This window comes from Bos mutus, chromosome 3 (assembly GCF_027580195.1).
Source record: "Bos mutus isolate GX-2022 chromosome 3, NWIPB_WYAK_1.1, whole genome shotgun sequence".
In the NCBI taxonomy this organism is placed as follows: Eukaryota; Metazoa; Chordata; class Mammalia; order Artiodactyla; family Bovidae; genus Bos; species Bos mutus.
The window spans coordinates 21,744,147-21,769,435 of record NC_091619.1 but is presented as its reverse complement, the minus strand read 5'-3'; the positions used below and the strand labels follow the sequence as shown (position 1 = coordinate 21,769,435).

Below are 25,289 nucleotides of genomic sequence, written 5' to 3'. Positions count from 1 at the left end.
ACTACTAAGTATAGAAAAATTTGAAAGCTATATAACTTAAGCACAGTGATGGAAACTCATGGTCTGAAAAGAAACTCTTTTTTAAGTAGCTATAAACACATGGCTTAAAAACCCTAACTAATGAGAAGTTTCATGTTACAGTTCAAGGAAGGCCTGTAAGTAGAAAACTGGGCCAGAGAAGCACAGAAACAACCTTCTAACCTTCCAAGAGACAAATAAGTCAGATATATTTGAAAGTAACTAACCTTTAGATGCCCTTTTCCCAAAGTGAGGGGGCTGAAGAAGGAAGGTCCTTCAACAGTATTAAAATAAAGGCAAGACTAAAACACCTTATATTTATGGGTCATGAGTATATAACACAGTTGCCTCTGATATTTTCAGCAACTGACTTGAAAAAACAAATAGAAAAAAGGTCCCAACAAAAAGGAGCATTACCTGTGAATCCTGGTGAGCAGACACAGTTGTAACGATTAACGCCATCCATACAGACTCCATGGACACACGGGTTACTTGCACAGTCATCAAAATTGATTTCACAATTAACACCTGCAAAGATGAAAGCAAAGAGAAACCGTGCAATATTAGCACAGGAATACCAATGATCTTTGTTTGTGATGCTGGGTGTTAGGAAATCTAATGAGTATCTAGCCAACCTTGAATACAGGAAAGTAGCATTTCTGAAAGTTCAGTCCTCCAGACCTTGTCAAAGGTATCATGAGGTCAAATGATTGTATTAATCACACTAAGCCACTATTTGTCTTTTTTATTGTGTTGGCATTAGCACTATGTTACAAAAGCAATGGATGCAATTAAAATAAATTCACTGATTAAAAAAAAAAAGTCCACCAGACCCTGTGACAGAGTCTTCAGAACCTGGCAACAGTTCTTCATGATGTATGCTCCATCAAGGCAGAGATTTTTATCTCTTTTGCCTCAAGTATCCAGAGCAGCTTGTAGCATATGTTGCCTCATTTTAAGTACAAATTAGGGATCCAAAGTTATTATACAGCTGCAATGACAATTAGTTGAACTGATCCCTTTTACACACTGAACAATTCTCAGTGACAGGCAGCAAGGAGCCTGTCATCACTTCTGCTTTAATTCTGAGGCTGACAGTTTTCTATGACCTTGAATATAAGGTGCTTCCTAACTTCAGAAACATTGAAGATTAAAAAAAAAAAAAAGTGTAGCTCAGCAGTGAAGACATCTGCAAGGCAGCTGACAGCCAGCAGGAGGCACAGTAAGAGCTGTACTTTGATCTGTTTAACCCCAGCGGTGGGACACATGGGCAAATGGTGAGATGAGAATCGTAAATGAAGGACCCACTGAAGGGGCGGTGAGCAAGCCAACGATTTGGAGTGGCATGAAAGGTCAACGGGAAGGGTATGGGATGGATTAATGTGAGAAGAACACTGGGCAGGCCATGACACAGAGTTGGTTTAAAGAAGCGGTGGTGCCCAAGGCCAAGGACATGCCAGTAGGAACGAAAGCAAAAGGATGAATGTGAGAGGTCATAAGAGTTATAGTCTTTATCACTTGGAAACTGAGTCAATGAAGAGAATAAGGGAGAAGTCATGGAAATTCAGAGTTACCACACCTGGATGTCTAGGAAAATATAATGCTCTTGACAGATGTTGTGAATGAGGAAGAGGAGTTGGTTTTGGAAGACCAAAGTCCTGGTTTTGGATCTTTGAATTTAAAACATTAACTGCTTATGTAGGTCTTATTAATTGATCTCCATGGACATGATTGCTTTAGAATATCAGACTGTACCCAACCAAATTATTACCCAGTTCCCATATTTCCATTTTGATGATAAAGCTATGGCTTTAGATTACAATAAATATCTTACTGAAAAAATGAAGAGCAATGGAGGTATGCCTGCTGGCATCTTAGCAGGAATCCAGAAAGTGCCAAACTGTACTGTACTAGTGTTTTTATTCTTCACCTCCATGTACTCAGTTAAAACAATACAAAAAAGATAGTTTCACTTAAGAATGACTTTGATGAAGCTGCCGAAATTATTAACTTTATGATTTGATTATACCTTGACCCTTGAGTATACCTCTATTGTTTTGCGTGATGAAACAGAAAATACACATAAAGCTATTCTGTGGCATGCCAACTTACAGAGCAGTCTCCAGGAAAAGCAGTTGTGTGACTGAGTACTGAACTGAAACTGAAACTTTTTTCACAGAATCCCATTTTAATTGAAAGAGCAACTGACAGATGAACCAGGACTATTCAGACCTAAGCACTTAGCAAACAGTTAAGTGAAAGAAACAAGCCTGCCATTTCAAGGAAAACAACTATGACAATACTGTGCTCCAGAGGTAAAATTTAAGCTTTCATTAGAATTTTGGGACTTGTATCTACCACTATAAGCTTGATACTGACTGTCACTATTAAGGGCTAAAGTTCAGGACAAATCTTACAGAGTCATAGCTTTCTCCTGGGGTATGCTGCCTTCCTCCTGTATTCCCCAGATGAATGGCAGAGTTTCACTAGGAAAGTTACAGGTAACTAAATAGTAGAGATACACCAATCCCTACTGTTACCACTACTCTGTAAAAATACTATTATATTACTTAACATGAATTTAGTGATGAATTTGGATATCATAAAAGAATATCTTGGCAGTTTAAAAAGTCTAAAAATGAAGCCTCATAATTAGGATATAAACTAACAAATGAAATTTCCACAACAAAACGCCTAATATTTATTCACTCAAACTTTATGTGAATATTTATTCATAATTACTATATTGAAAATGTATCAAGTCATTATTGTGAACAAAATACTCTGCTTCCTACTTGATATAACTTTGTTTTCTCACTTCAGTGCCAAACCAATTTGTGTTACACCCATTTTATCACGCACTTGTACAATTACATCAGCACAGCTAGGATGTGAACCCAGCTCTCTGGATTCTATACACTTCACTGCACCACACCGGTCACTGTGATTAATGTAGCTATGCTGCCTTGCTAGCCACAGATGAGGCAAAGGTTTCGATATTCCTTAATTACAAATGGATACCTTTAGGAGATGTGTCTAGCCCTTGATTGACAATCCCAATTAATCCACAACAGACCAAGGCAGGCCCCAGGAAGCCATGCAGTTTAATGGGACTCTGCCCTAAACCCATGTTGCATTCTAGCAGGAACAGACACTCAGCTCGAGCTGGGCCAATGAAATTATCTCACTGGAACACTGGAACATGAACTGGGTGACCTATGGTCTGCATGTGGCCCTACTTCCCACTAATCCCCCCAAAGCCTCATTATTCAATTCTCACTTGGAATCTGTAAGATGCTTCTGTGTGCTTTCACAGAATTCCTTCTGCTTGTCTGTTTTGTATTTGTTGTTTGCCGATGATTCTTTGCAGTTTCTATAACTTGAAACTTCCCCCAAACTTACTTAAGATCACAGGTGAAAAAAGGCATTAGTAGTGATTCTGGGTAGTGTACTGCGCTTTAAGTACTTAGTGAGTGAGAAACCACAATTATAACCTGCAGATTGTAAAGTGTCCCTTCTATCCATATACTCATCCAAACCCCAAGCTACCAACTCAGACTATATTATGAGTGGGTTGTCGATTCTTAGATTGCAACTCAAGAGTCTATACATAATGGTTAATTGAGTGAATCCTTTTGCCCAGGCTCCCTGTACATGCCAAGTCCTTCTGCAAACATTACAGACCAATATCTCTTTATGTGGTCTGCATCTCTTTGTGTGAATTCTCCGAACAGTCACAGGAATGAAACTGGCAGTTTTCTGAGAGAACCTGTGCCTTCCTTCTCTATGCTGCCTGCACACCGCTGATATTTACTGCCTGCCTTTCTCACTGACAGCTACTTCCACCTTGACGTCTCTGTACTCCCCAGGGAACACACCTGATCCATCCTGGAATAATAATATAATCCCAAAGAAAACAAAATGCTTGCCAGCCCACCACTCACCCAGGTTTCCAGTACATTTTTTATAATGGGAACGATAGCAAAGCCTAAAACAGCCCCACCATTCTAAAGGCATCCATTCAATTGCTTGTAAATCTCTCAAATTTCTTTTCGTACTGCAATTTCTCATGTCTGGGGACCAGCCCGGAAGCAAATTGCTTTTGGAAGGTTTCACAAAGATCTATTCAGCTCTTTTAGAGAGTTATCTAAACGTGGGGAGGGGGAAGGCATTTTCAACTGGGAAGGCATGGGATGTTTTTCGTATGCTTGAGCAACTCAAAAAGGACTTTGTTTTCAAACTTGGCATGTACGAGTTCCTGGATGAAGACCAGGGCCTTTGACAAGTTTGAAGAAATGGATTTGGAAATAACAAAATAAAATGAGGGCAGCTAACCGCCTCCCCCACCTTTGCCCCCTACACAGGCCATTTTCCTTAAATGGAGAATGAGTTCTCAATAAATCACTCCGTGTATTGGCAGGTTCCCTTCTAACAAAGGCACACACGAGTTAATCTTCCACTAATACATTTTCCTTTGATCTGAGACACAGAACTTCTCTGTCCATTAACCACAGTTGTGACCATAATTATTCCTCAAATAAGTAAAACAGAATCCACTGAAATCTGTGAAATGCTGCTGCCTGAGAAAACAGCTCAACATTTCCCCAGGAAGGAGTAGCATGCCCTCACGACTAACAAGCCGTCATTCAACTGGAGGCAGGAAACAGCCATGAACTGGATGGGAGACGACAGCTCTGTATTCTAATTGACAATAACCCAGACATGTTGCAGCGTCTCTCCTCTCCCTCTGAGTCCCCCAAATGCCCAAAGCCCAGCAGAGAAAAAAACAGCAGAAGAAAGATGACCCGTTAAAGATAGTGTGTTAGTTGCTCAGTCATGTCCGACTCTTGTGACTCCATGGACTATAGCCTGCCAGGCTGCTCTGTCCATGGAATTCTCCAGGCAAGAATACTGGAATGGGTTGCCATTTCCTTCTCCATTAAAAATACTGGACTCCAAAAGGGAGGAAAAACTACTGGAAGAATGGGAGGGATGGAGAGGGAAGGACCAACTTCATTAACCTGAGTGAGGTGGAAGTTAAAAAAAGACAATCCAATCCAGCCACAAAAGTAAGAAGGGTTTCAATTTTCAATAATAATTTCAATTTTTTGAAGTGGTATGCCTCCTTTTGATGAAAAACACATACACAGAATCATCACCTTTGCGAAGCTATTGTCTCTGACTTCCCTACTGGCTAGAGCTATCTGCCCCTGAGATGTTTCTGGCTGTGCTTCTCAGAATCAAGACTATATTTTTGGTACCAAAGCATGTGCTGAGAAAGTCTGAGAGATCCGTGTAAACTGTTTTAGAGAAACAATGAAAACTCCAAAGGCAGTGAAGAGTGGGCTTACCTGACGTGCCTGGCTGGCAGTTGCACTGGTAACCATTCACCAGGTCGATGCAGCGACCCTCATTCAGGCAAGGGCTGCTGTAGCATTCGTCTATCTGGTCACTGCAGATGGCGCCCATGTAGCCCGGATTGCAAATGCAGGTGTAGGAATCAATGCCATCCTGACACTGGCCGTGGTGGCAAGGATCAGGGTCACAGTTGTCAATGTTCTCCTCACACAACACACCAGTGAATCCTTAGAAGGAATTGTACCCAAGAGACTTAAAACCCAAGGCGCACATTCCACACCTGAGCATACATGCAGCTCCAGCATCCTCTTAATCCTACACATCCCATATCTTAAACAATTCATACTCTGGGCCATAAGCAATTGGAACTGACTATCTGCACTATGTATAAGGCAAGCCTAGAGAGTTTTGTTTACAATGAAGTTGTTCAAGTCAGATCTGTATAATTCAAATAGCTTTTCCTAAACGATCAATAATTTCACTGCAGAGACCTTTTAACTGCATCTTAATTGCATATTGGACTTCAGTGGGGAATAGCTCTTTATAATTTTCCTTAATATATTTATCTCTATATGCCTCTTCTCCCAAACCAGTCTGCATATATAGGTACTAAATTAATGACTTCACATACCTCATCTTTCCAATTCTGACCTGAGAGGACAGAGAACTTTTCCTTATTTCTCCCAACCTCCCAAGAATCTATGCAAATATAGTAAGTTTTTAACCAATACTTGTTAAATAAATGCCCAAGTTAAGACAGTTAAAAGGGGCAAATAAGAGTTCCTTTATCCAACCTTATATCTTTTTAAGAGACTTTGGAAGGACTCTCCTCCCTTTTAAACATGAGTTCAAAGTTTAAAGTCTCTCCAGTGAAGGTTATACTCCATAAGCATAATCTAGCCAGAAGAAGACCAAACCTGAAACTTTTCCAACAGAGACCAGAGTTTGTGAAAAGAAAAGGAAGCTGAGTGGATCATCTGACAGGGTCTACTCTGAGAAGGCCTAATAAGTGGTAATATTCTAATACTATCGAAATAGTAATTCTCTGTTTATTTTTATGACTTAGTTTGCTTTTCTGTGATCACAAAAAAAGTCATGCACATGATGCTTAAAATCTTTTAAGAATCCATTTTTTAAAATAAGAAAAAATGTCCTGAATTATATTTATAACTTCTCTTAAACAGTCAGATAAAAAAGAAACTGGGAAATTATCTTTTCTAATAATTTCTAGTCCTTCTCTACACAATAATGGTCTGTGCAGAAGCAAATGTGTAACAAGAACTGTCTGGCTTATTCAAATCCACTCCCAAATTAGAAATGTCGCCACAGATCAGAAATGCAGAATATTTGTAAACACTCTTTTTGATTCTAGTAGCAGGAGTCAGGAAAGAGGACCCAAACTTTCCCAAATAGAGCTGTCTCCCCTGTGCAGATACACATTTGACTCTCAAAGCATCAATCATATTTATGCAGAAAATCTCTGCACTTGCCCACCACTGCATTTCTGAGCCTTTGCTCGATCCCTTGCCTCAAAAAACAGAGACAGGCCTCTTGCTGAGAAGCCCCAATGACAAATAGTTTTCAGCTGGAATTCTTCCCTTTTCCAGAGGAATAAGGCAAGCCAGCTGGAAATTCACCATTGCCAAAATCTGCCCTAGAAAGACGGAGACACCAAATGGAAATGTCCAGGCCAGGCCATCATTGTGGTGAAGGAAGCAGGCGTTGTAGAAGGAAACAGTGAGAGGAGCAAGAAAGAGGCTGGAAGAAGCCCCTTCTAAACACAGAGCAGCCCATTAGTAGACTGGCCTGGCAGGGCAACGAGAAGAGGACAGTCTCCTATTTAGTGCAGATGGACCTACCAGGGGAATAAGAAGTGCAAAATGCTTACCTGTGGCACACTGGCACTCATAGCCATTCGGGTGATCTATACACTTTGCCCCATTCAGACACGGAGTACTAGAACAGTCGTCAATATCGATCTGGCAAACTGGTCCCGTGAATCCTTCAAAGGGCACATGATGACACAAGTCAAAGGATTATCTTATGTTTTCCTTACTATCAGAATGATGCCCAAGAAGAACTGGGCTGTTACTGGCAGGGTTTATATCCCTGGATCAGCACACGGAGAATTATTCTCCTGAACAGGTACCTGGGATAACGGGTGAGGCTCAGGGCATCAGAGGCACCAGGGTGTCTCTCTCACCTCTTTTTCTTCCCAGTATAGATTTCACTTCAACTTAAAATAGGAACTGAATGCATACAGGCAGAACCCCCTAAGAAGTGAATGTAGCTGCACAGGAACTGGGACCTTCTCTCTGAAGAAACAACAAGAGAGGCTATAGCCTAAGGCAGAAAATTCAGCATGTCTTCCACAGTGGCTGAGGGGGGCAAAAGGAGAGACACAGCATTCTTTGGAAAGAACTGACTTGTGCTATTAATGTACCCATGGGTGAAATGTCTAAAAATAATCATCTCAGAGAAAGGTTTCAAGAATATGACTCACAGGAAAAAATAAAATCCTGAATAATCTAAAACTAAGGGCTTCCGTGAGGTATGAACTTTCTGAAATGTACACACAGACGGCGAGGTCATGGGCCATTCAGAACAGACTTGGACTTCTGGCCACAGAGGATTTGGAAGATATACTAGCTGAAGCAAATCCCCCACTTCTGTACACACACACTCCTATCCCAAAGCGCTCACTTTAATGACTTCCTCATGTAGAGCCCACACACATTCTCTCCCTCCTCTCTTCCCTGCGGTCAGTCGGCTTTGTGCTTTCAAAGAAAACAGGGGCAGGTGGTGGGCACTTACCAGGCGGACACAGACACTGGAAGCGATTGACTTTATCCACACACTGTCCATTGTTCACACAAGGGTTGCTCTGACATTCATTTATCTCCAACTCACAATGCACACCTTTGAAACCTGAACAAAATGGACCACACAAGTGGCTTAGAAAAAGACAAAGGCATATTCTAGCCAAGAAAGCACAAATTCATAAAGATGACTACATCCTCTATGAGTATGAACTTTTCTGCAGAGGGAAAGAGGACTATGCCGTGATTGAAAACAGTCACTGTGAGCATCAGTCAGACACGGGCATATTCTGGGATATCCATGTCACTGTGGAGACGGAGAAGAGGTTACCTCCAAAGACCTTGGTAAGACCTAGCACGCCAACAAAGACTGAACTACATTCTCTGATCAGTCCAGGCACTGCTTTCGGGACAGTGCCAGGCCCACAGGGTCCCCAGTCCTAAGGGCCAACTGAATGAATCAGAGATGCTGTTGTACTCGGGGTGTAAGTCAAAGTTAGGAGGGCCTGCCAAGGCTAGAGCGGTTAGCACCCGTAATCAGGCCAAGCAGCCCCTGACAGCTGTCATTTTAAGCTAAAGTTCAGCTGTGCTCTCTAAGGATTCAAGCAGAGGTCTCTGCAGAAGAGTTCCAAGATATAACACAGCATGTGTATCTCACCATGAGATAAACAGCAAGTTCCTATACAATTATGGTAATATTATTTTCTATAAATGGAATGGTATGCTATTTGTAATATATCAGGGGATAAGGAAAGCTTGCTATTTAAAGAATTTTTATGATAAATACTTTATTAAATCAAAGTATACTTGCATTTTAAAAATCTTCTGAATTTTTCTCTCACAAGTATCTGGATTTTGACACGATGGGATTGTTTTCCATAGTTCTAAGAATTTTAACATGAGCCTTAGTCCTTAAGGGTCCCCTTGCATGTGTGCATGCTAAGTCGCTTCAGTTGTGTTCAACTCTTTGCGACCCAATGGATTATAACCCATCAGGCTTCTCTGTCCATGGGATTCTCCAGGCAAGAATACTGGAGTGGGTTGCCATGCCTGCCTCCAGGGAATCTTTCCAACCCAGGGATCAAACCAATGTCTCCAGCAGATCCTGTACTGCAGGCAGATTCTTTACCACTGAGCCACCAGGGAAGCCCTAAGGGTCCGTGGCTAGGGATTAAATTCCAACAGAGCTTACAGAAATGCCATGCTGTACTCAGTGCTCTGCCTAAGAGAAGCGCAGTGCAAGGTCTCTGGTCTAGACCCCACACACCGACGGCCCATGTACCTGGCATGCACAGACACGTGAAGCCTCCAATCTTATCCAAACAGGTGGCATCATTCTTGCAGGGGTCTGAGTGGCACTCATTGATGTCCATCTCACAACGAGGTCCTGCATAGCCCTTCAGACACTCACAGTGGAAGGCACCATCTGTGTTCACACATTTTCCTGCATGCTCACAAGGATTGCTGTTGGCTGGAAGACACAAGCACCCATAACCAGGATCAAAGCACTCGATGGAGCTTCCACAAATGTGGACTACAGAAGTGGGTCAGATTAGTAGCATTAGGGCCAGTCCTTTAATAATCTGATTCTCAATTTCTTACATCATTCTAATCAATCAATCAATCAGAAATCAATCAATCAGAAAGTAAATAAATAATTAAATGAAGAAAGAAGAAAGGAAATAGGGAAAGAAAGACAAATGAGGGCAATCTCAACTCTCGTGTGTCTCTGCTGTTCTTATGTCCAAACAGTCACTAAGGTAGGGATCCATGTTAAGAGTCAAGCACAAACCTTCTATATATTTGAATTCCCAGGATAGACTATGTGGTTACACTGAAAGGTCAGTTGTAAACAGGGCATGTAACAGGTCTGAGGTTTGGATGAAATATGCACACAGAGTGAAATGTGCTTCAGGTGAAATGTCGGCTGAGCTCGACTGACAGGAATAGGAAAGGTTCTGTGTACTCACCCATGGCACACTCATCCACATCTTCTGTACAGTCACTCCCTTTGTAGCCTTGTGGGCAGGTGCAAATATACTGTCCATTCAGAGGGTTGGTATCACACAGCGCCCCCTTGTGGCAGGGGTTGCTGATGCACGCGTCATCCAGATGACATAAGAGACCTGTCACAGGGGTGGGGAAAGGAGAAGAAAGAGAAAATGTCCCTTACCTGGGGAATGAGTTTCTCTTTCATAGAGGATTGAACACCTTAGGACTGGCACATCAGAATCCAATGTGAAGATTTAGAGGCAATTTCCCCTTTGCGGGATCCTGCCTTAGGGACATGCTACAGCTAACTGCAAAGCAAGAAGCTTCTGTAGACACCTCTCTCTATACTCTGAATCTGAGCCTTCAGCTGGACCCTTCCTCAAGGGTAGATAATGTGAGGGATTTGCGAGATGGTTAGATGCTGGAGTCAGGAAAAGGGAGATATCCTCCCCACTGGGCTGTCATGTCTAGCACATAAAAACGGAGGCTGCCCAGTTCAATCTGAATTCCAGATAAACAATGAATAATTATTTATTCTATGTCCCAAATATTACATACATCCTATATTTTAACTGGCAACCCACTTTCCCAAGATCATGCTACCTGATGATCGTGGGGCCACCTGCATTTCATTAGCCTCAGAAGAAAAAAAAAAAAAACCAGCTGAACATCATCAGCCTATACTTGGGCAGCTTTTTAATAGTGTCAACATTCCTGGCTCAAGTGCCCTCAGGACTCTGAAGACATGACTAGGCCCCATGTTCTGCATAGTTCACATGGGAACTGGATTTTCCAGTCTGCAATTAGCTTAAGAAGAGGTGACTAAGGCTTCTTCTACAAAGCTGGAGGTGGGGCTTTTGAAAAGGCATAGATACAGGAACATTTCAAAACTGCTGGGCACAAAGTTCTATCGCTAAGCAATCTCCTTCTGTAACATTCCTCCTCTCACTGCTCTATTCCTAGACCCAGAACTGTTAAACTCAGAGGCTAGAGCAATGTTAACTTGCAGTTGGTGAAAACCTTCCCCTACAGGGCAATATTGAGAGCTGGAATACATTTCATTGTTTCCTTCTTGCTAATCTTTTCTGAGTAAATGGATTATTTCTTCTTAAAATTAAGTGCCTACCTCCATTTGTGAGTAATTTTGTCTTAATTTCTGAGAAATTTACCTTAATTTCTGAGCTGTCTTTTAGCTTAAAATCTTAAGGAGGTAATAGATGTTTCCAAGGCAAGAGTTACTTTCATTCTGGGGGGATGAAACACTGAGGCACATGGAGTTGAGAGCTAAAAGTCCTAAGGAAGAAGACTGACTTCACAGCACTTTGGCTACCAATTACATTTCCAGAAGCACAGCTTTGGGTGCCACGTTCCAAAAGATGAAACTTAAAAGGACATACCCCAAAAGGGATGAAAGAGACGGAGGCAGAAGTCCTGAATGCTCACCAGCCCTTTCACCCTTTCCAGCTCTGTTCTTCTGCCAGCCTTACCTGCCTTTCCTTCTGGGCACATACAAGAGAAGGAGGCCACACGATCGATGCAGGTAGAGCCCGGGGTGCAGGAGGCGAAGGCACAGTCATCGATATTCTCACTGCAGTCGTCCCCACTCCAGCCATTCACACATACACAGCCATAGCCCCCATTGCGGTTGGTACAGGTGCCCCCGTTCTGACAGGCATTGGGTTGCAGCAGGCACTCATCCACATCCTCTGTGCAGAACTGTCCTTTGGGGGGAAAAGTGTCTTTGTTTAGGGCTCTGAGTCTCAGAGGATTAGTACCATACCAACCCCCACACGTTCTTCACCCTCATGTGACCTGCATGAACTTATGGCAAAATTAACTCACAGAAACCCAGTTCTCACATGACTTTTAAGGCCACCTAGAGACATCCAAATTCTAGGCAAATAATTTAGGGAAGGCAAGTTCTATCCCTAGAAACTCTGACAGCATGAAGTCTAGCCAGCCTACCAGAGAGAAAATTGAGTCTTGTAAGAGCCTTAAATCAGATTTGGTTAAATCCCCGGGACAATGAATGTGAGAAGAGCAAGGAGAGAAGGGTCTAAGAGATGAGTAAGGACAAGAAGCAACCTTAAAAATCAAAATGTTAAGGCTACCATTATGTATCTTGACTATATCAATGTCAATATTCTGATTATGATATTAGATAGTAGTCTTGCAAGGTGATGATGTTACCATTGGGGAAGACTTGGTTAAAGGTAAACAGTATTTCTCTGTTAATACTTATAGCTTTCTGCAAAACTACAATTATCTCAAAATAGAAGGTTTAATTAAAAAATACATGCAAGAGCAAGAAAGGGCAGAGAGAAAAATCAAGCAGTTAAGGACAATAAAAGCCTTGGTAAAATATAAATGAGAAACACAAAGCCAAGATGAAAAGACTGGAGCCAAAGACGGAGCAGTGGAATAAGATGTAGAAAGTTTACCTCACTCAACAGAAGATGGAAAAGGATCAGTCTGTTCTGCCTGAGGAAGCAAACTAAAGGATGATAAACATGAGACCACCAATGGATATACCACAGGCCACCGCAGCAGCAAAGGGCAGGGGCTGTGGCAAACACTCTCAGGCCCCATGACAGGGAACAGGAGTTATTTATAAGCTACTTAAAAGCAAGGGATTTGTAACTGACCAGCAGTCAAGTGCCAGGTTACCTGAGTTGTAAAACAAGTTGATGAATCTTTCTTATAATAAGTTGTCTTTTAATAGGTTTAAGAAGCTACCAAAGGGAATGAATATTCAGATCATATGAATTATCTAAAACAGAACATGACAAAACCCTCATGATATCCTTAATTCTTTCTTTGCAAAAAACTCACTGAATAATTCAAAGAGGCACTCTGATGCAGAAGCCTCTTAACGACAAAGCACAGGGCATTCATACTCAGAAAACGCCAGGGCTATACCTAGTCCCCAGATAAGAAGTCAGCTGGCTCAAGGACTTTCAGAGTCTGCAAAGTGCCCAACTGTGCAGCCAGCATTGCCAGCAGGGGCTTCTGTGTCTGAGCCAACCTAACTGACCACCTATTCTTTACTCCTATTTAACCAATGCGTCCATTTTTACAGAACCAACGTCATTCTATTGCACTTTGATTGTACATCCATCTCCCATCACTGGGCTGCAAGCAAACTCGGTTCAGGAGCATTTTTTGTATTCCCAGCTAAGATCCCACTGCCTAAGATGGCAGTGTGTGGGCAACTCCGGAACTGTGTGCTCAGGGCCCCTCCCTCCGTGCTGCTCTTCTCACTCCACTTTATCCATATAAGACCTGAAGGAGCCACCACGTATTTACATGATCACACCTTCCTGATCCAGGATGGGCATATGATACAAGCTATGTCACTGTGTCTCTCTTCCAAACTTTTGGACTAGGGACCCTTTGCCACATGGACTAAAAGAAAAACGTGACCAGTCTACATATGGTGTGATACTAGTGAATCGGAAGTGCACAGAAAAGAAAAACAGAATCTGGGGACATTCAAGTTACTAGCTCCAGCTGTTCCCAAAGACTGGCTGTTTCTAAGCCTATTTACGAGCACGGCCAGTCTGAGAGATGTCCCTTCCAGCAGGTTTTCCTAATTTGAGATGGGGATCTGTCTGTTGCATCTGACGGCATTAACTAGTACAGAGGGAGGGAGGAAGTGAAGGAGCAATCATTTCCCCCAGGGTAGATGATGTCAGTATAGAAAGCTTTTCTCCCTTACTTTTCTGGCAGAAATGCTACCTCAGAGTAATGGCAGATGTGTTGTTAAGATGCAGGTGGGATATAGAAATGAAAACATAACCAAGAAGCAGGTGAAGAGTTTCTGCAACCTGGGAATTCCTCAGAGTCTTGTCTCTTACACTAATGCTAACTCAAAATGCCTATGCTACCATCAAACTTAACTGACTTGCTGCTTGTGAGAAATTTGGAAGTTGTTTTTCTTATTGGTTCCACGATAATTCTGAGTACAAGACACTGTGTATTTTTTAAATCTCATATATATTTCATATAATTATGTAACACCCAGCCACTTAAATATTATAGTGAGACAGACTAGGTTAACGAAATAATGTTTGGAATAAAAATTTTGTACTCTTGGGAAAGGATATCAAGAGTCACTGATGGCTTACTGTGAACCACGTATTGGGCTTGAGGTGTTGCGATCACTGTCTCATTGAGGAAACGTGTCCAGAGAGGTGACATAACTCACCTATCACGAGGCAGGGGGTACAGGAGGACTGGGATTTGAACTAGAGCTGCTGACTCTAAAATCCTTGACAAAGACTTAAGGTGTGAATCTCACCATATCAAAACAACCTCTCTGCATCTCAGTCTTCCCAAGCACACAGAGGCATTGGGAAGGAGACAGGATGGGGGAGGGGAGGATTAAAATCATGACTCATATGATCGGATTACTGGAAAAACTTATGACTTCAAATTACTATCCAAAAGTCAAATGTATTTTTTGAGTACAGTTGACTATTTTTCCAATGAGATTGATCTTTGAAGGTCAAATAGCTAAGGCATTTTGGGTTTGGTGTCAGATACTGTTAGAGAAATCAAATCTGGAGAGTCAAAAGAATCCTGGCTTATACATAATCTTTCATAGAATGGATCATTTTCCTCTAAGGTTCAGGCATATTTCTCCAGAACAAAACAAAACCCCTCCCAGGCATATTTATGCCAGAATTTTTTCCTCATTCCAATTCCAGCAACCAGTTATTACATTTGGAATGTTAGAACAGTGACCAGGGTGCCACATAATTGCTTGTTCCAAAATTCCCAATGGAAGGTCTACTAACATACTGCACTTCTTTCATGCCACCTCCCTCTTGACAAAGGAGGAAACCAATGCAGAGCCTAAAAATAAGAAACATGAGGCTCAGAAAGGTTAAGTAACCATCAACCCTACCACCCCTGCCCAGAGTCGTAAACTGGTAAGTCAGAGGCACTGTCATTCAAACCCAGATCAGTTTGACTCTAAAACTACTGTTCTTTCCACTATAGCAGAGTTAATTATCCAACTCTGGGTCTGATCAATAAGACCTACAGACTAAGTCCCTGATTCTCGGGCCTTAAAGACACCTAAAAGGGATGGAAGCATGAGTCAAGGAAAGAAGACCGTTGGTAGAAACTGACAAAGACAAAAAGTCACTAAATACTGAAACAGTAAAGTTTCTTGGTGATATTCTAGAGAGGATGGGTGCATTCAGCTTTTCCACTACTCCATGGCAAAAAAGCATCAGCCTGGGCTGGAGGAAGAAGGTTCACTCAGGTTTGTGGGGTTAGATCTTGAACATATCAAAGGGACTGGAGTATATTCTTGAGTTGGGTTTAAAACAAGAAAAGGCTGGAGATCATTTGAGGCTCTGAATTCTTATCTGAATTTTGAACTTGATATGACAAAGGAGAATTATTGCAGGCTCACCGGTGAGGGAAGGCATGATCAAATCTGCATATGAACATTAGTCTGCCAGTAGAATATAGCATGAACTAAAAGCAAATGACTTTGTGTTCGTTGGGAGAAAAGGAGAAAGCACTAAGTTAGGAGCTAGCTACCTAGCATATAAAAGCCCCTGGTGAAAAGACAGAGCTACGTTCTTTCCATGCCCTACCTAGCTACTACACCTTCAATCCAAACAAGTCTCAGCATGTACCATCATCTGTGCCAGCACACAAACCTTGCTGGTGAACTCCCAAAATATGTTGCACAAGGCTCGGTTGGGCAAGTTTGTGAGGGCATCAATTATCCCTCTTACTAACTTCACCTGCCAGTTATTGCAAGTTACTGGTATCTAACATTGGGATTAGGCAGTGGGCTATTAGGTTTTAACCATCTCCTATTAGAAAGGGAATAACTTGTTTCTAGAAACTACTTTCTCTACTGCCATATAAACCTGGACTAACTTGGTATGAAGGCTGACACCTTAAACACTTGGCCTGCTAAGTCACTCAGTCATATCCAACTCTTTGCGACTTCATGGACTGTAGCCCACCAGACTCCTCTGTCCATGGGATTTTTCCAGGCAAGGAATACTGGGGTGGGTTGCTGTTTCCTCCTCCAGGGGATATTCCTGACCCAGATCGAACCTGTGTCCCTTAAACCCACATCTCTTATGTCTCCTGAATTGGTAGGTGGGTTCTTTACTGTTAGCGCCACTAGTATATACTGATAATTCTCTGGGTGATAGCTTTTGCCTCCTAAATGTATCTCAAGTCTCTATCTTTCCTTCATATATTTTATTCTAGCCACATGGCTTACTGTTGGTTCCTTAAACAAGTTCTTTCCTACCTCAGAGCCTCTGCATAGCCTGTCCTCTCCACCTTAAATATTCTTCTTCCTCTTACTTATATGGCCGATTAACATCTCACACCTTGACTTTCAGCCTTCCCTCATAGCTCAGTTGATAAATCATCTGCCTGCAATGCAGGAGACCTGGGTTCGATTCTTGGGTTGGGAATATCCCTTGGAGAAGGAAATGGCAACCCACTCCAGTATCCTTGCCTGGAGAATCCCATGGACAGAGAAGCCTAGCGGGCTACAGTCCATGCGGTTGCAAGAGTCAGACACGACTTCGTGCCTAAACCACCACCACCACCTTGACCTTCTTCATAACTTAGGTAGATCTTCAAGCTCACATTTCCTCTTTTTTATCCTTCACTGCATCTACTCCATTCAGTCCATCTTGTCATTTATCAAATGGTGTAATTTTATATTCATTTACATTTTACAGTCTCTGTTAGACTAAAAGTTCCATGAGAGCATGAATTCTGTTGGTCATTCACCTCAGTTTATATATCAGCCACTGTACCAGACACTTGGCGTCAGTGATGAAACAGACCTTAGATTCAATCTAACGTGCTCATTTTACAAACAAAACTAGGACCAGAGAGGTATAGTGACTTATCCATGTTTACACAGCTAGTTAGAAAAAGAATTAGAAATAGACAAACTTGGGCTTCCCTGATGGCTCAGTGGTAAAGAATCCACCTGCCAATGTAGGAGACACAGGTTCAACCTCTGATCCGGGAGGATCCCACGTGCCGTACAGCAACTAAGCCTGTGCACTGCAACTACTGAACACGTGCTCTAGAGATTGGAAACCGCAACTACTGAGTCCACCGGCCACAACTACTGAAGCCCATGTGCCCTAGAATCTGTGCTCTGGAACAACAGAAGCCATGACAATGAGAAGCCCGCACACGCAACTAGAGCAAAGCCAGCGCGGCAACAAAGACCAAGCACAGTCAAAAATAAATAAATAAATAACTTTTTTAAAAAAGAAAGAAACTTAAAAGTGGAAATCAAGTGCCGAAAAGGAACACTGGGGTGTGTGATCACATTTTAAGTTAGCCTTCAAAACTATCATGAGGGAAGAACAGGATTGAGAAATGCACAGGAAGAGTATAACATCTAAGCAGTACTTCAACTACAGTCAATACTACTAACCCACCATTAGAAAAACAAGCATGCTATTTTGTATATAGGAGTGTGTGTATGTTAATCCCAACCTTCTAATTTATATCTCCCCATCCCCCTTTGGAGAAGGCAATGGCACCCCACTCCAGTACTCTTGTCTGGAAAATCCCATGGGTGGAGGAGCCTGGTAGGCTGCAGTCCATGAGGTCCCAAAGAGTCGGACACGACTGAGTGACTTCACTTTCACTTTTCACTTTCATGCACTGGAGAAGGAAATGGCAACCAACTCCAGTGTTCTTGCCTGGAGAATCCCAGGGATGGGGGAGCCTGGTGGGCTGCCATCTATGGGGTCGCATAGAGTCGGACACAACTGAAGTGACTTAGCAACATCCCCCTTTCCCCTTTGGTAACCATAAGTCTGTTTTCTATGTCTGTTCTACAAATAAGTTCATTCACACTTTTTTAGATTCTACATATAATTGATATATATGATATTTGTCTTTCTCTGGCCACCTGACGTGAAAAGCCAACTTAACCGGAAAAGACCCTGATGCTGGGAAAGATTGAGGGGAGGAGGAGAAGGGGCCAACAGAGGATGAGATAGTTGGATGGCATCACCAACTCAATGGACATGAATTTGAGCAAGCTCCGGGAGACGGTGAGGGATAAGGAAGCCTGGCATGCTGCAGTCCATGGGGTCGTAAAGAGTCAGACACGACTGAGCGACTGAACAACAACTGTCTGACTGACTATGATAATCTCTAGGTCCACCTGTGTTGCTGCAAATGGCATTATTTCTTTCTTTCTTATGGCTGAGTAATAGCCCATTGTAAACATGTGCCACATCTTCTTTATCCATTCCTCTGCTGATGGACATTTAAGCTGTTTCCATGTCTTAGGTACAGTAAATAGTACTGCAATGAGCACTGGGGTGCATGTATCTCTTCAAATTATGGTTTTCTCTGAATATGTGGCCAGGAGTGGGACTGCTGGATCATATGGTAGCTCTAGTTTCAGTTCTTTAAGGAACTCCATACTCTTCTCCACAGCCGCTGTACCAATTTACATTCCTACCAACAGTATAAGAAAGAAGTGAGGTCGCTCAGTCGTGTCTGTTTGCGACCCCATGGACTGTAGCCTACAATGCTCCTCTGTCCATAGGATTTTCCAGGCAAGAGTACTGGAGTGGGTTGCCATTTCCTTCTCCAGAGGATCTTCCCAACCCAGGGATTGAACCTGGGTCTCCTGCATTGTAGGCAGATGCTTTACCATCTGAACCACCAGGAGGAGGTTCCTTTTCCTCCATACCCTCCCAGCATTTATTATTTGTGGACTTTTTATGATGGCTATTCTGACTGGTGTGAAGTGGTACCTCACTATAGTTCTGACTTGCATTTCTCTATAATTAGTGATGTCAAGGACCTACTGTATGGCACAAAGAACTGCACTCAATATTTTGTAATAACCTATACAGGAAGAGAATCTGAAGAAGAATATATACATGTGTGTCTGTGTATGTGTGTGTATATATATGTATATATATACACACACATATATAACTGAATTGCTGTGCTCTACACCTGAAACCAAAATGATATTGTAGGTCAACTACACTTCAATTACAAATAAGACACAAATCAACCTACCTACAAAACAGAAACAGACTCGCAGATACAGAGAACAGACTCGTGATTGGCAAAGGGAAGGCGGGTGGGGGAGGGAGTCTGAGGTTAACAGATGCAAACTATTATACACAGGATGGATAAAAAACAAGGTTCTACTATAATACAGGGCATTGAATATAATATATTGAATTATCCTATGATAAACCATAATGAGAAAGAATTTAGAAAAGAATGTATACATATGTACAACTGTAACACTTTGCTGTACAGCAGAAATTGACACAAAATTGTAAATGTACTATACTTCAATCAAAAAATAAATTTATTTTATAAAAGGAAAACAAGAAAAAAGAGTACACTATATTGATTTTGTAGGAGTGGGGTCACTTTCATAATGATCTTTTCTTACTGCCGCCATCTATGGTTTTAAAAGCAAAGGATGAATGAGTAAGACTATGAGCAGCACGTGTGGCAGAAAATAGAGTGAACCCAACAGGACTGTACTGAAGTGGAAACTGACCTGAGCCTCACTAGCATCAAGTTCTGGCCATGTGAACTGAGGACCACCAGACAAGACACCATTTTATGAGCTGCAACACGTGAGGATACAAACAGCTCACTATGGTTTTCTCAAGACACCACAAACAAAACATCAATCTGACTTGAGTTACAAGTGACTGGGAAACAAGAGGAGGAAGGGCGGAAAGGAAAGAAAAGAAATGATCACTGAGCCTTAGCACTTCTAGAAGAAGCCCTGGCCCTTCCTAGTCATCTCTCAAGTGTGAAGTGTGTGGGAAAAACTTTTACCACATCAGTGGCCCTGTTAAGGGTCAGTTCTCATTTGCAACAGTCACCATATGAACAACATGTAAAAAATGAGCTTGGTTGACCCTTGCCCTGACCCTCTACCTCCTCTTCTTCGGTTAAATCAAGAGAGTCTGGTCTCCAATATATCCTCCCAGCCAGCAGTCGCCCAGGCTCCTGAGGTGTGGAGTTTCATCTCTTCCTATCATAGCAGGGCATTCTTTTAACCTCTGTCCTACAAACCTTCTCCTCTACACACAGCAGATTTTCCATTCCTCTCCTGAAGTGAAAGGGCAGAGGACAAGCTTGGCTGTTCTTCAACGTCCCAGGGCTAAAGATGGGTGAAACATTTTGTACAAACACTGGAGTCTACAGGGTCTGCCTGATGAGAGACTGTGTGCGTGCACTAATGTACAAGCTCACAGATGTGCCTAAGAGGCTGGGGTGACAAGCGTCTAACAAGATCCTGTAGGTATAGTAGGCATAGGAGATACACATGCACATAAATGCAAGAGTCTCAGTGAATGTTCCTGCTAACCCTAGACACCATCATCTTTGGCAGACTCCTCAAAAGCCTGGTTTCCCTGCATCGTGATCAATACGGTATCTAAAGAATCACCAGCTTGACCTCACCATGGATCATGGATTGTGCCATTTGCCTGTTCAAACCCTCTGAGGCAAGCCATTACTCTTAGGATAAAATTCTAAATCTTTTCTACATTTTCTGCCTATCACTCCAGTCTTTCCCCTTGAAATATGACTAGTGTTGGATACTCTGGCTTTTTATTTTCATCATTTCTAAACATGATAACAATCTTTTCCCACTATGGGTCTTTGTCCAGGACCCTGCACCTGGAGCATTTTAGGCTCAATGATGCCCTAATAATTCATACCCACTGTCCACAGCTGAAAGACAGTACATGCTGACTCCAAACTCAGATAGTTCTGCCTGTTAATATGTTCTCCAAATAACCTCTACTTTTCCCACCAGATATTCATTACAGTTCAAAATCTTACAGATAATTACATGCTTTATGCCTGTGTTCCTCACTAAACATATGCTAGACACATGCTCCAAGTTCCATGGAGAAATGGGTGGTACCATTTACTTCAGCAGTGAACCCTTAGCCCTTAGCATAGTGCCTTGCTAATAGTATTTCTTGAGAAGTAATCAAAATATTTGTTTAAACGAATTTTATTTGCTCTTTTCCCCCTCACTCAGATCATTCTAAACTCAATAGTCATCTTTCGACGCCTATTCCTAGAACAGGTGTCTCTATTCTACTTATACTGTCAAAGTTTTCATCATCCCCTTATCTACATCCCCCCATCAATATACATGTCTCTCATTCCACTCTCTTCCTTAGCTGCTAAACTCGTTTATATCACACTAAATTTATCTGACCTTTTGACCTTAATCCTTCAACTATATCTCGAGGTGACTCTACATTGTTGGAGTACCTTACTTCTTCAATTGAAACCTAAGTTTTCCCTAAAGACTACATCCCAGTAGGCAAGCAACCCTCCTCTTCCAGTTGCCTCCATCTGCATGAAGGTAAACAAGCAAAGAGCCACTCTTTTATTTCCTAGTGGTGCTACTGGCTTCAAATAGTAAAAATAGACTTATTCAGCTATTTCTAGGTACTAGACACTGTGATGAGTGCTTACAATGATAGTCAAATGTAATCCTCTCATACAAAATTAGTCCATATTTACAGACGGCACAAACCTGGTCCATGATGAAGAAAGATACTAACGTATCTCAGGGAAGAAGAGACCCTGCCAGGACCCGGTGATAGCCCTGAATTTGGAGACATGATGTTGGGCCAGAACAATGAGAAAATTTAATGCTCCATTCATTCATTCAACAAATATGTATAAATTATGTGCCAGGCCTGACCTATACAAACTGGTAAACAAGCAGTTGTGGATTCTACCCAGAATATACAGACAAAAGAGGGTTTTACAACCAATCAAATAATTATAATAGAGGGTGAGAAGTGCAGTAATACACACATGTTGCCTTAGGACCACAGAGCAAGAGAACACAGAAGACCTATGTCCTGCAGTTCAAGTGGGGGATGATTAAGCCAAGATTACGGCCTAATGGCAGCCTGCATCAAGGCAGTATTTTTGTGTGTGTGTTGAAAATTCATATTCCTACAGATTCCACCTTCAAACCACCTAAAGTTGCATTTACAAGAATTTATCATCCAAATATTAACAGTAATAGCAGCATATGTATTGATATTCTAAGATCACAATGTCCTCCTGCTTCAACTGTTTCTGAAGTTCTTTTTTTATCCATTGGTTCAATGCTATGTCTTCCAAACCCGGATAACTCCCGAGTGCCAGGGACTGCACAAATCTATAAAATGACAGAGATAAATACAAGAGTGACCTCAGGAATCTCTGGAATGGACCCAAAAGTATGCCATGTGATACCACCTTAAAGTCAGAATAAGTACATTACAGCTGAATAAATTGTAAATTACTGTTGAAAGAGAGAGAGAGACAAAGACTCTACATGTTAACCAGTTTGTGTAGGAATGTAGGAGGATGGTGTGGGGGTACTTCAGGCAGAAGGAAGTGTATGTGTACAAGTTTGAATAGAAGGTAAAATATGGCTCACCTGAGGCAATGAAAAAACCCACTGTGGTTTAATTATAAAGCACGTATCAGTGGAGATAAGGTTGGACAGGTAGTTATGTGCAGAGCCTTGGAACTGTATCCAAAGACAAGGGGGACCCACTGAATCATTTCAAGCAAAGAAATAACATGATCCAATTTGTGTCAGAAAGCCCACCTTGCTCCTGTGGGAAGAATGGACTGAACTCCATCCCACCATTCCAGGTCAATAGCAATTTAAATCACTGAGGAGTCCCAGGGCTCCTGTGGTCTCTATAGCATCAAAAAAGTCTGTGGTGCTTTTGGAGCAAATTCCAGATGCAATAGCACCAAAGAGTAACCAGGCTTAGCCACTGTATGGAGAACTGACGCCTGGCACAGAAGCTTCTCTACCCAGAGAAAAAAATGGTACTAGGCTTCTGTATTCCTGCTAGGAGGAAAAATACACACTCTGGCTTTCTCCCACCTCTTTGGGCTGCTGGGCTGTTAACAATTTATACAGAAAGAGCCCCTCACCTCCCTGGAAGTAGAAACTAACTATACCAGGGATTCCAAAGAGAATCGAACTACTCTATTTATGGCAAGGCATTACTAATGAGCAGAATGAGTAAGCCAAACAAACAACCACCTGGTGTTCATTAGAACATGTGCAATATAAAAGATGTAGATACACCACGTGAAATGCAGATGAAAAGCACACAAGTGAAAAATACACACTTCCTGAAATGAGTACATTATAGAAAGGATTGGTTCTATATTCTCAAAAATTTTATACACATGCAGTGTATGTGTACAGTTTCTACAATCTTTCAAAAGAAATTAAGATACTCTGATAAAATGGGGCAGGCTGAGAGAAAGGCAGAAATAGAGAGGACCTAGACAGAATGAGTAAATATTATCAGAAAATAAGAATGCAGTTCAAATACAAATCAGAATTGGCAACTGAAAACAACAGAACTGACAAAGAAGAAAAACAAATCAGTTCTGCCAAAAAAAAAAAGCTTAAGAAGCTCTTATGAAATGCAAAGGAAAAAAGATTAAAATACCGAGAGAAAAGATTTTAGCTCTGGGGAAGAATGAAGACCTACTGTAAAGGTATTCCTAAAGACACAAAAACAAATGAAAAACAATCTTTTCTGAGATGAGACTGAACCTAAGTTTGCAGAGCCAAAGAACTCAAAAAAAGACTAGGAAAAAAATGACAGGAAACATGCCTATACCAATATTGGTTAAAGTGTGGCGGATTCATTTTGATATTTGGCAAAACTAATACAATTATGTAAAGTTTAAAAATAAAATAAAATTAGAAAAAAAAAGAAAATGCAAAAACAAAAAAAAAAAAAAAATAAAATAAAGGAGGAGGAGAGAGAGAGAGGGAGACAGAGAATAAAAGACATTGGACTTCTCTATAATACTCACTACAAGAAGCAAAGGAATAATGTCTAGGAACTTCATAAGAATATAATTTGTGACCCAAGAGTTCAATATCTATACATGATGCCATTTGTGTATGAAGGCAACTAAGTTAAAAAATATTTTTCAAATATTCATGAGCTCTGTAAGAAGGCTGTGATATAAGTGCACTACTAGTTAACACAGAACAAATTACACATATAACTAAGTCTAAAGTCTTATAAATTGAATTTTAAAACAGTATGAATACAGTTATGTTAAAGAACATGAGTAAGACTTTAAGTTTGAGTAATAATAATACTATAAGTTTTAAAATCCCAGATCCTATAACAAAATCTGGAGAGTTAAGAGATTAAAAGAAGTAAAAGTATGCTCATTCCTTACCTTACAAAAGAGGATATAGTTTCATTTTGGATAGAGAAAAGCAGAAAAATAGATTCAAATCCAAATTATTCTAAACATGTATACCTTTTAAAATCTAAAAAGCACTAAACATTATATGGGCTTCCCAGGTAGCTCAGTGGGTAAAGAATCCATCTGCAATGCAAGGGACGCAGAACATGCATTGTGAGTTCAATCCCTGGGTTGGGAAGATCCCCTGGAAGAGGGCATGGCATCCTATTCCAGTATTCTTCCTGGAGAACCCACGGACAGAGAAGCCTGGTAGGCTACAGTCCATAGGGTCACAAGACTGAAGCAACTGAGTAAACATGATATATAATTTAAATCATTTCACCTCTACTGTCTTCATGGACTAATTTGTACTTCCTTGAATTACTTAAACACATGGTTTATCTTCTCATTTTTTGCTCTCCCATCTCCCATGAAATCAACATCTGGGTTGAGGACCAATAAGGTCACCAAAGCCAAGAGTTCTCACTTTCCTCAACTCTACAGACCTACATCTATTCATTATCACAAACAGACTCATGCTCTGGATTTCATTAGAAGATACTCATTGTTCCAACTCCAAGATCCCAAATCGGTACTCCCACTCTCTGACTATAACTTTCAATCACCCTTCTTTCCCATTCCCAACAATCAGTTCACCTAATCTTTCCCACTAAAACTTGAAAGAGTAAAATGAAAAGTGAAAGTGTTAGTTCCTCGGTCATGTCTGACTCTTTGTGACCCCATGGACTGTAGCCCACCAGGCTCCTCTGTCAGTGGGATTCTCCAGGCAGGAATACTGGAGTGGGTAGCCATCCCCTTCTC

The 25,289-nt window shown here is 41.5% G+C and overlaps 1 protein-coding gene and 1 pseudogene across 1 annotated transcript in view; one reads left to right on the top strand and one right to left on the bottom strand.

The window, feature by feature from the left end:
- The window catches only part of NOTCH2 (notch receptor 2), a 175,016-nt gene that overhangs the window by 49,187 nt on the left and 100,540 nt on the right, over window positions 1-25,289 (bottom strand). The window contains 7 exon segments of the mRNA XM_005895272.2: window positions 436-546; window positions 5,370-5,603; window positions 7,265-7,378; window positions 8,191-8,304; window positions 9,478-9,666; window positions 10,166-10,321; window positions 11,675-11,908. Coding sequence (XP_005895334.2) covers window positions 436-546; window positions 5,370-5,603; window positions 7,265-7,378; window positions 8,191-8,304; window positions 9,478-9,666; window positions 10,166-10,321; window positions 11,675-11,908 — 1,152 coding nt within the window.
- On the top strand, window positions 21,762-22,475 carry LOC102276364 (ubiquitin-conjugating enzyme E2 D3 pseudogene; annotated as a pseudogene).